Raw genomic sequence first — 12,955 nt, 5'->3', positions numbered from 1 at the left:
ACTGTGAAAGTTTTATTATTTCTACAAATGGGAGTGAAATTAATCAGGCTACCACAGTCTACAGAACCTTGTCCAGATTGAAGCTCCAACAGCCTGAGTGTGCATGGTGCAGCAGCTCATCCTCTCAATCAGGTTCAGAGAAAGACCAAACTGCACTGAGCTACAAAACTCTAAAGGCACGTTTGCACCGTGAGATCATTACAGCAGTATGCTGTGAATTGGATCTTGAGAAAGATCTGACAGCATGAAGTAAATGATGCACAATTCTTGCTGCTATTCCTAAGGAGTTAGCTCTTAATTTTTAAAAATTTGGATGGCTGAAATCTGTTCAGCTGAAAGCATGAAAGCAATCCCAAGTCACAGTGTTTGTTGTTTTATGTTAAGATAAGAAGGAGTGGAGCAAGAGTTTGAACTGTTCCTCACACTGACACTCACACTGTGTGAAATGGAGGCTTCAGTTTCTAATCTTTCTCATCAAGAAATCATTCTCTACCATTAATACCGACACAGAGACTAAGCTGAAGGCAACAGCAGGCTTTAAAAGCACTGCTCGAGAAGACAGAGCAGTATGTGTCCTGGTTATTCTAGTTACAGCCATGATAAACCACCACGGGGACATTAAAATACTTTGTATGTCACAACAAAAGACATCACGTAACTACAAGAGGAAATGTGTTGTCATTTGTCTGCATCAAGACCGCGTGTGCCTTCCCTCGCAGCGACAGGGATTCATAAATGACGAGTTCAGGAAGAGGCAACATTCCCAGTTCACACAGGATGCTTCAGGAAAAACAAGCAGACAGAAAATGGATGACGGGCAATAAAAATTGACAGGTTTCCGTCCAACTTCCTGGACTCTGGTTTCACAGGCCTTTATTAGGTTCTGGTGAGAAAGGGAGCTCATGGGGCTGGTACCAGGGCAGGAAAGTAACTGACTACTTGAGTTATTGTAACGGAGAAGTTTTAAACATCAGTACTTTTACTAATTCTTTTTTTTTTTTAAGGAGAAGTTTATACTTAACCACATCAGAAGTTTACAGTGAAGTTTAAAGCAGGTGACATTCGTGTTGTCACTTTGACAACATATACTTGTACTGACCTGTGCTGCAGGGAAGTGGTCTGAGAGTTCATATGGCTCCTCTGGAATCCACTGCCGCTGCTCCAAACACCAGAGAATCTACTCGAGAAATAAAAAAATAGAAACAGCTAAAACGGATGAATAGCTGTCAAATAGTACGATGTAGTGTAAAAACTACCTACCCATTCAAAGGAGAGGATCCAGCAGCCTCGAGCTATGCCTAATAGAATATTAAGAGTCCTCCTGTGACCTCCAGACACCACATGAGTTGTGCTCTCACACACTTGGTCAATGATACAAAAACCACCCAATGATTTCACCACCTGATCCACTGTTTGCTGCCTCCTACGAGAGGAGAACAAAAATAGAGAGCATCAAACTCGAACCATTAGATAAGACCTCTTTTGTTTGTTTTTTTTCTGTATATTTTGAACCAACATTAACAAAACTAAAGATTAAATGTGTGTGGTACTTACTCAGTAGACATGCTAGTCATGACCAGAGTTCTCATAGACTGTAATAAACAGAAACACAATTTATGACAAGATTAAAAGTTTATGAACCAAATTATCCTTTACTGAAATGCTAAAGGGTAGGTGAGTCAAGGAGGCTCAGGAGGAATGAAGAGACCGCTGAAAAAAATATCGATGAAAACTTCTGCATGCAGATCAGAGCAAGCTTGTTTTTTTTTTTACCAATTCAAAGGCTTGGTTTCAGGATATAACAATGATGTTCACAGCTAATGAAAAGACAGAAATTGTGACTTCTTACAAGTACATGGGTATTTGGAATGATGAATCTTTAAATCTTAAACAGCACGTCCTGTGCCTGATAAAAAAAGTTGAGACTAAGTAAGTAAAAGTTACTATTTTCCAAATGAATCATGTTTTTTTTATAATGTAGAACAGTTTTTGTGATGTCTGCATGTCTCTGCACTGTCTTAATATGACTGATACAGATGGATATGGTTGATTCACCTTCATTTATTAGGGGATTCTTGATTGGTTATCACACTATCTTTGTGTTTTTGTCACACAGAAAAGTGATGTTTCAATAACTTTGTTCTTTTTGCAGAGTGTCCTTTTAAAAAAGAGATTTTTAATCCCAACAGGAGCAACCTAGTTAAATAGAATTTAAATAAATAGTTATCTGCCGAATTTCAACACAGACACTTCATTCTAGTAAACAAGGTACTGGTCCATTGATTACTTGCCAGCATCAAACACAGCCAAGCTGCCTGAAGTTTGTGTCGAGCAGCAACTGAACAGCAATTTCAAAGAAAGGTGGAGAGCACGACAAGACACATTATAAATATTGATTCCTGAATTCATCCTAGGGTGCAAAAGATGTGGAACATTATTACATTTTTGTGTATTATCCAGTGTCTGAAATGCACAGCATGTGTTGCTATCTTAATCAGTTTTCATCTTTTGCAAACTGAAAACCTAAATGGATTTTTTTAATCTGAAAGTTGTGAGAAATGATTTTCACAACAAGCCAAAAAAAGTTCATTTTACCCACACAAAAGCTATAAAACACAGAACTAGAGAAAGCACATTTCTTTTCATTTCTCTTGAGCTGTAGAGTAAAAAACAAAGCTGGTACCACTCCAGGCATTAGAAAACAAAGGGCGAGAATCAATGCAGCATTAGCAACATGTTTTTCCAGCTATCTAAAGCCTGTTTAATGTGTTCACACCTCCTCTATTCTCTCGTAGTTGTTATAAACCTCACAATGTGTTGTGTTTTTCTTTTCACACATTGGAACGAAGCAGCTAGGGGAGTCTTTAATTGGTATTTTCTTGTGTTTAAGAGGCAGAAATCACAGAAAAACAAACCTACACTTTGAAGATGTCAAAGAAATACATTATTTACATTAAAAAGGCTCAAACCCTGCAGGAAAAAGAAAGCATGTGTTTTTTTTTTGTGTGTTGGAATTGTGAGCTAGTTCATGAATAACATAGCACTGAACACGTAAAAAGGATCATTTTTCAACACCCAGACACCTTCAACAACAACCCTCCTGGAAATACAGAATAGAAGCTAAAAAGGGAAACGAAGTCCATGGCCATTCTGGAGAGAAACAAGCGCAGAGTCACCGTGATGGAACTATAAATCTGTAACCTGACGACCGAGACACATGCAGCACCACATTTTGGCCATAATTCAGAAAGATTTCATCCACATCAGAACCTGACCAGCAATTACAAACCGAGTCCTTTCCTGAGACACTCTGTCACCTGCTCATAAAGCTGGAAATTAGAGGTCAAGGCCAGCCTGGCAAAGTGGTGCCAATTCATCGCCCGGTTCCTCCCTCAGCGGTCAAACATTACACTACAGCTGACAAGCACACAGTGAAGTCATTGAGCTTGTTCCCATCAAACATAGACGGAAGATTGTCTCTACATGTGCTCCCTTCAAAGAAAAATGTTTGATATTCAAGTTTCTAAATGATCCCCAACAGGGTTATCGTCTGCTACACTGCTACAGGACAGAAAGGTAGAAGAAAGGTTTGAAGTCTTTCACAACAAGTCAAACGACTCAAAACATGGTGCTGCTCTAAAGGCTCCTTCAAGGAGGCTTTATGCAGCAAACGTGTTCTGGCAGCAGCTCAAGAAAACAGGGGCTGCAGCATGAGACGCACATAATGAAGCTCTGACAAAGAGCTGGTGTGGACTCTGAGTACCAGGGCTCCTGGCACAAATGAAGGAAATTCTTCACAGTATGACCGCGTCTCCTCGATGGCTGCTACTCAGTGCACGCTGAATCAGACGGCTTCCAGAAAATCAAAGCGAGAGGAGGATCAGTAGAGGCTGAGAGCTGCCGATTCCTGTAAAAAGAGCACCTGATGGCCTGAAAATAAGTCACAGCTCCTGTTAAAAGCTCCTCTGTAAATCACTGCTACATTTTCTGACTCTAATTCTTCCTTAAATATTTAATAGTTAAGTAAATTAGTACAAAAGGCAGCATTCAAACCAAATTTCCTCTGATTTTTTATAGTAGTGTGGTATAGGAAGCATTAGTTTGAGCTCATTTTGTTAGTGTGTGTTTGGAGAGAAATTAAACTGGATTGAAATAATGTTTTCTCAAAGCTCCTGAGAGCTCCTGTTTGATTATAAGATATTAAAATACAAGAAATGAAGCCTTAACTGCTTGTAAAGTGAAAATTAAACAGAAATAGGGTAAGAAAAACCTATTTGTTTGGTGTCTTGCATTAAGACATCATTCTTATTTCAAGAAATGAAATAATTATATTTGTCTTTATCATAATTTGAATAACTGGTGGATAATTTTGGTGTAAACAAACCAGAGTGATGACATTTAATCATTTAGTCTACTTAACACACATCCTGAGTGTGTTTCCACAGGGACATAGCTACAGATATTTTTATATGACCTTTATGCCTTATCTATTTTAATTTCCCATAAGGTTTGTGGACGAACATTACCAGGTAGCCTTGGTTACTGCTTGCACAACCACACCACTATAAATAAAAAACAGAGGATAAGATAAGCTTATGTGACCCAATGCAGTAAAATAGCAGGGATATGATATATTTTTGCATTGCTTTATTGCTTTTGATTAGGTTTATATATTCTTCGACACCTTTTAGGGCAACTTGGGTGAAAGCTCCCATCAGTCATTTGTAAATATTCATAGCTAAGGGTTCTAAAAAAAGAAAAAGTATTGGGTTTATCCTGAAAAAAGGGAGGTTATCTTATCTTCAGGATCTAATTAATTCATGAATGTATTAAAGTAATGAAATCACCTCAGACTTTTATTAAACTCTATTTTTAGGGGAAACAGAAAACTAAAAAGTTATCCTTACACATGGTCAGTGAGGCCCTCTGCAGTGTCTTTAAATGTGATTTTAGTTGTAAAAGTGTAACAATTTTTAACTTATTTTCCGGATAAAGACTTAAAAGCAAGTTACAGAAGAAGAAGACATTGCACCAGGATTAACAGCTCAAGGAACCTTAATTACTCTTAAACTGGTGATTTCGATAACCTTTATTTCAGACTCTTTCCGAAACGCTCCGTTAAAGCTGCTGTCGCTTTCAGGCACCCTGAACAAACCCCCCTCCCTCTTACTGGCCAGCCCTCTGGAGGCCTGTTGAGCCGATCTTTTCAGAATCTTGTTAGGATATCGTTCTAATTTTTAGGATAAATGGTTTTGAGCAGTTTGTAAACAGATTCAGGGATTTCTACAACACATGAATACGTAGATGTTTGAAATTCTGCTCACATTAACTATGAACATAAAGCATTGTTACTTTATATCCATGTTAGAAATATGTAAAGTACAACACCCCTCTTTAAGCATTTCAAAAATTACCAAAATGATTTTTAAAGAACTTTTAAGTAAAACAGGCTGCCTGCTTTTAAATCTGTATGTCTATACTGAAACAGTGGATTTTCTCTACCTTCACCAAAAGTCAAGCCCCATGAAACATATCAGAGTTGACAATCTGAACTTTCTAAGACTGGCATGCAGTGCAGGTGTGACCTCAGACTTATTGTCATGAATGTCTGTGCTTACCTTTCCCCTTAAATATGTCTTTTGTTGAGATCTTTCCAGAAATAAAAGAACAACTACATCATCTGTAAAATCAGGCTACAGTAGAGCCGAACCATCTCAGATCTTCAGAGGAGATGACGTCATGTTTGACCCTTTTTTTTCAGCCCCAGCTCATTGAGGTTACCAGCGTAACGAAAACAGAGCCCAGGTGCATTTCAGAGGCGAGGAAGTTGTAAGCTACCATCACAGGGCGAAAACACAGGAAACCCTCAGGACCAGACACAAACTCTTGTCTAGATGCGTCAAACGCCGACAGTTATGGAAGTGTGTGACCTTATGGAAGAATAACTTTAAAGGGAACCACACAAACACACACACAGACACTCTCTCACATCCACTGTGGTGTTTAGTTAACTTTGTAAACTTCCTATACTACAGAAAATGAGGGTGTCTGAGACTTTTGTAATAATAAACACCTGCAGGAGTTCTTACAGTAAAATTTATGACTCTGTTTGATATTTTTAAAGATAAAAAAGTACATTTTAAATATTTTTTTTCTTTTTTGGTGTTATTTTAAGAACTCAGTATTTTATTCGTGTTGATTTTTTACAATCTTTGATTTCTTTAAACCTACTTTTTGTAACCGCTCATGGACAATTATGCCTGTAAATCCTTATAAACTGTCTTTTTGTGTGAAATGTGCTATTACAATTAACTTACCTTTTGACTTTAACTCAAGAATACTGTCTTTTTTTTTTTTTTACTTTTAATCGTTTTTTTTATTCAGCTGCCCCAAATTTAGTGAGGAAAAAAAGTTGAGTGTTTCTTCTCAAGTTTCCTATATGTAAACTTTTACAAAAAGAGTTCAAAACAAAGCTCTTAGGTATCAACCTTAACCTGCAAATGAATACCTGCAATCAAAACGGTAACTCAATGTCACAGGAGTATGTTTAAGTAACAGTTAAGCTACCTCTGGGGACTTTATACTCATAACTTCCTGTTTTGTTCAGCTCATTTCTTCCACACTGCAGGAAATGTTCTTCTAACACACATTAAATGCAAAAGAAAGTCTTCAAATTCAATCAAAGCTGTTGCTTAATTACATGACAGCATGTTTTAAATCCTCCTAAAGCAATCAACAGTTCCTCTTACCGTCGTTCTGTGGACCATTTTCTGCACACTCACGCTGCTGCTCTTTGTAGGATTATCTTCTTCTTCAGGGGGGATCTCTTTTAAACCAGCTGCTACTGTACATTCATTTCCTCTACCTACGGCGCAAACAAGAAAGATAATTGAAAACAGAGGAGGGGGTGTCAGTCAAGTTATCACATAGCAGGCAAGGGTGAATGTGTGTGTGTGTGTTCATGCATGTCCTCATCTGCTGTTACTTTTACAGCTGACTGGAGACGCAAACATAAGAACGTAAATATGTTTACGAAACACTTAAAAACAACAAACTGCTTCTACTAATCTTAAACTCACACACTTTGGACTCATGTGCTGGTGAATTTAACCTGCAATCCCTGATTTAAATGTCATTATAATTGAAAACAGCTACTTAATTTGCTTTGGGTCTTGCAGACTTTAATCACATCTTATATGGTTTTAATTCATTTTGAAACTCTCCTCAAATCAGCCTCAATCATTCAAGTGAGTTCATTTAGAAAAGGATAAAAAAAAAGGTTTTCCATCACAAAACTTCACCTGTTTAAAGAAATCTGTCACAAGCATTCAGACCTCAGCATGATATGAATGTGCTGTGACACATCTGAAGCCTCTTGTGTTCAAACACACACTTAAAGCTAATCAAGTTCCTGATAACGATAAATACCCACCTCAAATTTAGGGTTTAAAACACTGAACTGTGCCTTTAATCCACAGACAGACACACAAAACATGTTTCAATTAAAAAGGGGCTCATTAATGTCATAAATGTTTCTTTATTCTTCCCTGAACATCCATAATCAAAAGAAAAGCCTTCACAATACTAAACTAATCCACCTGGTTCATTTGGTAATCCAGCTTTCACTCATTGTTGATCCTTTAAAATGTAAACATGGTTGGAAACTTTAACTCTTGAGAGACATTAAATGTCATATCATAATAATTAAATTCTACACGAGTTCCCTTATACACTTTTTTAGATTAATTTAGCCAGTTTCACTACTCACTTTTCACATCATGAGTAAAAACACAGTCAGCAGAGCTCTCCTGCTGCTCTGACTCTGCGTTCGCTTCTGCCAGTGTCGATGCTTGCTCTGATTTAGACGCCCTCTTCTTTTTTACTTCAGCACTTGAAGCTGGATCAGTGCTTGTAACAGACAAAGTGCTTCTTCTCCGCCTTTTTTCCACAGCTTTGACTTCTGTTGCTGAAGCATCAGAAGGAGTCAGAGATACTTTAACATCCAGTTGTGGCTGACTTTGCGTCTCACTCGGCTGCTTGCCACTTTGACCTTCTCCCAGTTTTCTTCTCTTTTTGTTGTTAGCGTCTGATGATATACTCTCACTTCTTCTGTGTTTCTTCTTGTTTGTCACTGAGCCCAGCTCAAAGGGAAAAGAAGGGTCTTTTTCCACAGGTTGAGACGCTAAAACATGTGTTTGTGATCTACGTTTGAAGTTAGCTGGGGAGAAATAGTCCTCAAAGGTGTTATCATCACCATCAGCTGAAGAAGGGGTAGCACTTTTAGTGCGATTAGACGCAGTGAAAGATTGTACCAAGGAAGAAAATGACTGTCTGGGTCGTTTGGGTGTTTTTTGAGATGAAGAATCTTTAGAGAGCTTACCTGCAGCATCACCTAATGCTGTCACAGGTGGTGGGAGGCTGCTAAGAGAGTTCAGTGTGTCGGACAGAGAACACGTTTTGGTCTCTGTGCAGGTTTTAGCTGCTTTCAGTTTTCCCTTTTTAGATTTATCGGGCGATAGCCTGGGAAGTTTCACCTCTGATTGTCTCCTTTTTTTCTGAATGTTCTTACATGTGTCAGATCTCTCAGCTGTTTGAGGTTTTTCTGATGAACAAACTGGTGTTTCTTTTTCACCTGTCTTTTTTCTAACTGAGCTCCGTCTTGTTTTTCTCTGTCCGATCCCTATTGGGTCCTCCTCCACAAAGTCAGAGTCCTTCAAACTTGTTCTTTTGACCTTTATTGGTGTATCGCTGTCCTTCTTGTTGGGGCCTTTCAGATTCGGGCTCTGTATCCGCCTGTGCACATCACTGCAGGGTGACAGCCAGGGCTTCTCAGAGTCTGTAGTATCAACCTTTGTTCTGCCCTCCCCTTTGTCAGGCGAGTAGCCAGGCTCAGCAGCAGAGGCACTGGAATCATCATCTGATTGGTCATCTGTGTCAGAGGAAAAATAAAACAAAGATTAAATGGATCATTTGGAGCCTCTTTTTGTGTTTGGATTAACTTTCTGTTTGCACATCATTGAATTTAACTTCTATTTTTTTTGTTTCCTGCCTGGTTTGAATGCACTTTAAGGTTCTAAGGTTCTGAGGACTATAGGTTCGGCATTGATTCACAGGACAAAAAGCAACAAGAGAAAGAATTTAATTTTGGCCATGTAACATAATTTTCTTACACATTAACTTGAAGACTGTTGGTGATCCCCCGAGAGATGGCTTCAGCCCTGTGGGTGAGCGGGGTTCAGACATCTGTGATGCTGAAACAAAGCGATAAATATGTGATTGAGTTTTCAGTGTTCAAAAGTGATGAAATGTTTTAGTCACTCTAATGGAAAAAAACTGCAGGGTCACAAACCTGTAGGTGAGAGGTATTCATGTTTCTCTTTCATGTCTTTCAAGCGCTGTGCCATATAATCTGATCTTTTCAACCCCGGGCTATAAATGATCCTGTTTTTCTCATCAATGATGATGGGCGACACATCTGTAACTGTGGAAAAGAACAGTAAAAATTATCACATTAAAAAATGTTGTTTCTGAAAGTTTCGAACAGGTGTAACAAAGTCTTACCGAATGACTGTTTGGGCTGTATGTTTTTCATCATCTTGTCCAGTTTTCTCTTCATGCGTCTGTCGTTTTCAGGTGTCTTCTCTGGAGAATCTTTTGGCTGCATACAGCGATGCTACCCAGGTAAGAAACCAAAAGTTAGAGTAGGTAATATAACAATGTCTGTCATCTTTGCCATAAATGACCTTGACACTTGATATAAACCTCAGCCTTTCATCACCATGACAGCTTTTAAAACCTTTTGAATGGGTTTCCTTAGATGAATTGGCCCAATCTTTGTTAATGTTTTAAATTATTTAATTAAACCTTTATGTTCTCTTCATATCTCATAATAAATCAGATTAAGAATTTTGAGTGCAAATTCTCAAAAAAATGCCACCTGACATCTTTCTCAGATATTTTGAAGGAAAAAAGTCAAACTTCTGACTTTAGTCTTAGAAGTCTACAAAAGAAAAACAGAATTCAGACACCATTGAATTCCAACCTTAATCTTTGAATACTGGCTTTTTCCCCTTAGAAGTTGAAGTTAAATTTTTAATGCCATTGCTAAGCGTGAACAAAGTACATAAAATAGTGGTACTATAAACATTTGCATTATTACTGGCTCAGTTACCTACAGGGTTAGAATTAAAAGCCCCCCAAAAAAATTCTAACACACATGTTTAAGATTTTAAACATCAGCTGCTGTGTGTGATGATAACCTGCACTCACTTTCTTGTACTTGATTACTGGATTGCTTTCATCATTTAAGGCTGGGTACAACTCTTCATCTGCCCGCACACCATCCTCGTAACACCTGAAAATCATCATCATTCAACAAGAAAATAAGCCCCATGAGGAAGCTCAGATCCTTTTAAAACCACACTTTACGGAAATTAAAGTGTTCGATTTAGAAAGTAAATACCCCTCGTGTGTTACTTACCTGCTGACCCAGAGTACAGAGACCAACTTTACATCACTTTTCTGTGCTTTCTTCCACGTTGCTGGGTGACCATTCTTGAACACTACATGTGTGACTTGTTTATTGAATGTTTTTGATACCTGTAAAAGAGAACACTATGTTTTCAAAGTTGTCACATCTCAGTCCTTAAAAATCAGCAACAAACAGCATTTTTAAAACTAGTCTTTTTTTCCTTTTCTAACTCTCTGGTCTTACCTGAGCTCCCATTTCCTGTAGCTGCTGAACAAATGGTTTTGAGCAGTTTGCTGTTTTGTCGCAGGACCACACATCAACATAGGCAACGACATCTGTACACATCAAAGACAGTCGTGAAGTTCAACATTGTCATTGTATACCATAGCATCTGCACTGAGGCTAAGATGATTAGCATTACCTTTCAGAACGGGACTTGTGGTCATTCCTTGCAAAGAAATTCACCTGCACAGAGACGGATAAAACAGTTGGAAGTGGAAGTTCAGCTCACACAAATGACATTCCTTTTTTACAAACACTGTTTTATGCAATCGTGTCAATTTTGCTGCAAAGAAAAGACCTGTTGCTGCTACTTTTATGGCTCTGACTGATTATGATGATGTTTAACAAATGCTTGCATCACTTCAGTGCCTTCGGTCTCTGGATCCAATTTTCCTAAACCCTAAGTCTCTGACTCACTGCAGCTCCCTGTCTACCCAAAGAATAAATCACTGGTATGCTTTTTTTTTTTTTTTTTTTTTTTTTTTTTTTAGGAAACATTAAAATCATTACATTAATTAATTTAAAAATTGCTGGGAGTTACAAGTTGTTGTTCTGCAACCCAGTCATAAAATTTGTTTTTGTTTTCTATCCCAGGGGGTGTGTTTAAATGGGGAAAACGGGTTTCAGGTGGACACATCCTTCATCCTGAAATTTGCTGCTGGAAAATTAGGGTTTGGGTGATGGAGGAAGAAGACCTGGCTAGCAGATGCCTCAACTATCCAGGATGGGTCAAATGTTTTGAAATTTGTTTTATCAATTATTATCATTGGTCAGGCATGGTGACATATTTCACTGGATACAAAACAACAACAACAAAAAACATTAATAACAAAATACCACAAGATAGATCTCGTGCTGTGACACAGGATATTCACTTTCTTTCATGATCTAACTTTATCTTTAGGTTATTGAAGAACACTTTTAATGAAAAAAATCCATAAAAATATTTCCACAGTCAAATAACGAGGTGTTATACTTCTCATGTTGTCTAATCACGAAATGAAAAAAAACATTTTATAGTTGTAGGAGATTATAAATTAGACAGATAAAGAACTTATAAAACCGTACAATCAAACGATTGACGAATATCTGCATTAATAATGGCGATTTCTCGGAAAATTTAGCCCATGTATTGCCATAAGATTTGCTATATTCCACAACGTATAGCTGTCAACGTGTGGCTGTCCAATGGTGACTCAGTAACTTAAAGCGATTACATGTGTCAAAGTTCAGCCCAACAGAAAAGATTTTTGAAGTAACGGTCAAACGTTCATTAGATATTCAGTAAGAGCTTTGATTTAATATGAACAACCTTAAAATGCCAATCATTCATCGATTTAAGATACTTAGATTTCACTAAATCGTTCAGTTATGTAGCCTTTGGATGCTAATAAAGCTAACAACAGTACCCTAGCATCAATGCTGGGGAGGCTAACTCAAGTAAATACTCCCGTAATGGGCTGTCATGCGCTTAATACTAGTTTTTTGTATCTGACAGTACGCGGACAGTAACACGCACTACATAAAGTTTTATAAAACGAGTTCAGTGAACTTACTTTATGAGGAAATGTTGTTTTATTGATGTAATTTCCAGCAGCATGCAGCACACTACTGGGTAAAAGTTCGCGCTTGCAGTTTGTGACGCAATGCATTCCGGGATGAACGGCAATGATTGGCTGAGACGGATTTAAAAACGTCACTTCCGACGACGAAGGGAACTTGAAAGGGCCCTAGGAAGTGTCCTTCACAAAGTCATAAGCACAGACAGTAAAAACACAAGTCATAAGGTCACAAGTTTACTCTCAGAGTTCATTCAACAAGTAGCTCAACTCAAAAACCTTATTTGCTGATTATATCATCTTATTTCTACGTTGCAAAATAACATCTGGCAAATGGACTGCTGATGAAAATTTGCCTTTTGGCCAACTCAGTTGTATAGGCTATTTTTCTAAGATAAAATGAGATAAGTTAATGCCTTAAACTTTTCCCACAAAAATACAGCACTGATTTATACTGTTTACTAAATGTTTAAAAATGTTGTAAATTAAAGTCAATATAATAATACATTTTATTGTTCTTTCATAGGATATAGAGTTTAAGTGTTCACAGGAAAAAGTTTATTGGTCATTATAAGTCTTGGTCCGACTACCTAAAATTAAACTTCAAAACATTAAACTTAATTTAAATTAAAACAAATGTAAT

General features: G+C 37.7%; 1 protein-coding gene across 1 annotated transcript in view; it reads right to left on the bottom strand.

Annotated features, from left to right (window-relative positions):
• Positions 1–12,398, bottom strand: part of mcph1 (microcephalin 1) — a 34,857-nt gene extending 22,459 nt beyond the window's left edge. Inside the window, exons 1-13 of the mRNA XM_074675641.1 lie at positions 12,310–12,398; positions 10,893–10,936; positions 10,715–10,806; positions 10,481–10,599; positions 10,270–10,354; positions 9,562–9,673; positions 9,350–9,481; positions 9,171–9,251; positions 7,769–8,929; positions 6,750–6,865; positions 1,555–1,592; positions 1,261–1,423; positions 1,100–1,177 (exon numbers count right to left, since the gene is read on the bottom strand). Of these exons, the coding sequence (XP_074531742.1) occupies positions 1,100–1,177; positions 1,261–1,423; positions 1,555–1,592; positions 6,750–6,865; positions 7,769–8,929; positions 9,171–9,251; positions 9,350–9,481; positions 9,562–9,673; positions 10,270–10,354; positions 10,481–10,599; positions 10,715–10,806; positions 10,893–10,917 (2,202 nt within the window). The 5' untranslated portion in view covers positions 10,918–10,936; positions 12,310–12,398. The remainder of the gene's footprint in view (positions 1–1,099; positions 1,178–1,260; positions 1,424–1,554; positions 1,593–6,749; positions 6,866–7,768; positions 8,930–9,170; positions 9,252–9,349; positions 9,482–9,561; positions 9,674–10,269; positions 10,355–10,480; positions 10,600–10,714; positions 10,807–10,892; positions 10,937–12,309) is intronic.
• Positions 12,399–12,955: the final 557 nt, after the last annotated feature.

The sequence above is a fragment of the Halichoeres trimaculatus genome, unplaced genomic scaffold (genome assembly GCF_033239565.1).
Source record: "Halichoeres trimaculatus isolate MK-OKI-2021-1 unplaced genomic scaffold, fHalTri1.1 fHalTri1_scaffold_8, whole genome shotgun sequence".
NCBI lineage: Eukaryota > Metazoa > Chordata > Actinopteri > Labriformes > Labridae > Halichoeres > Halichoeres trimaculatus.
The sequence above is the reverse complement of the archived record's forward strand: the minus strand, read 5'-3'. Positions and strand labels throughout refer to the sequence as shown.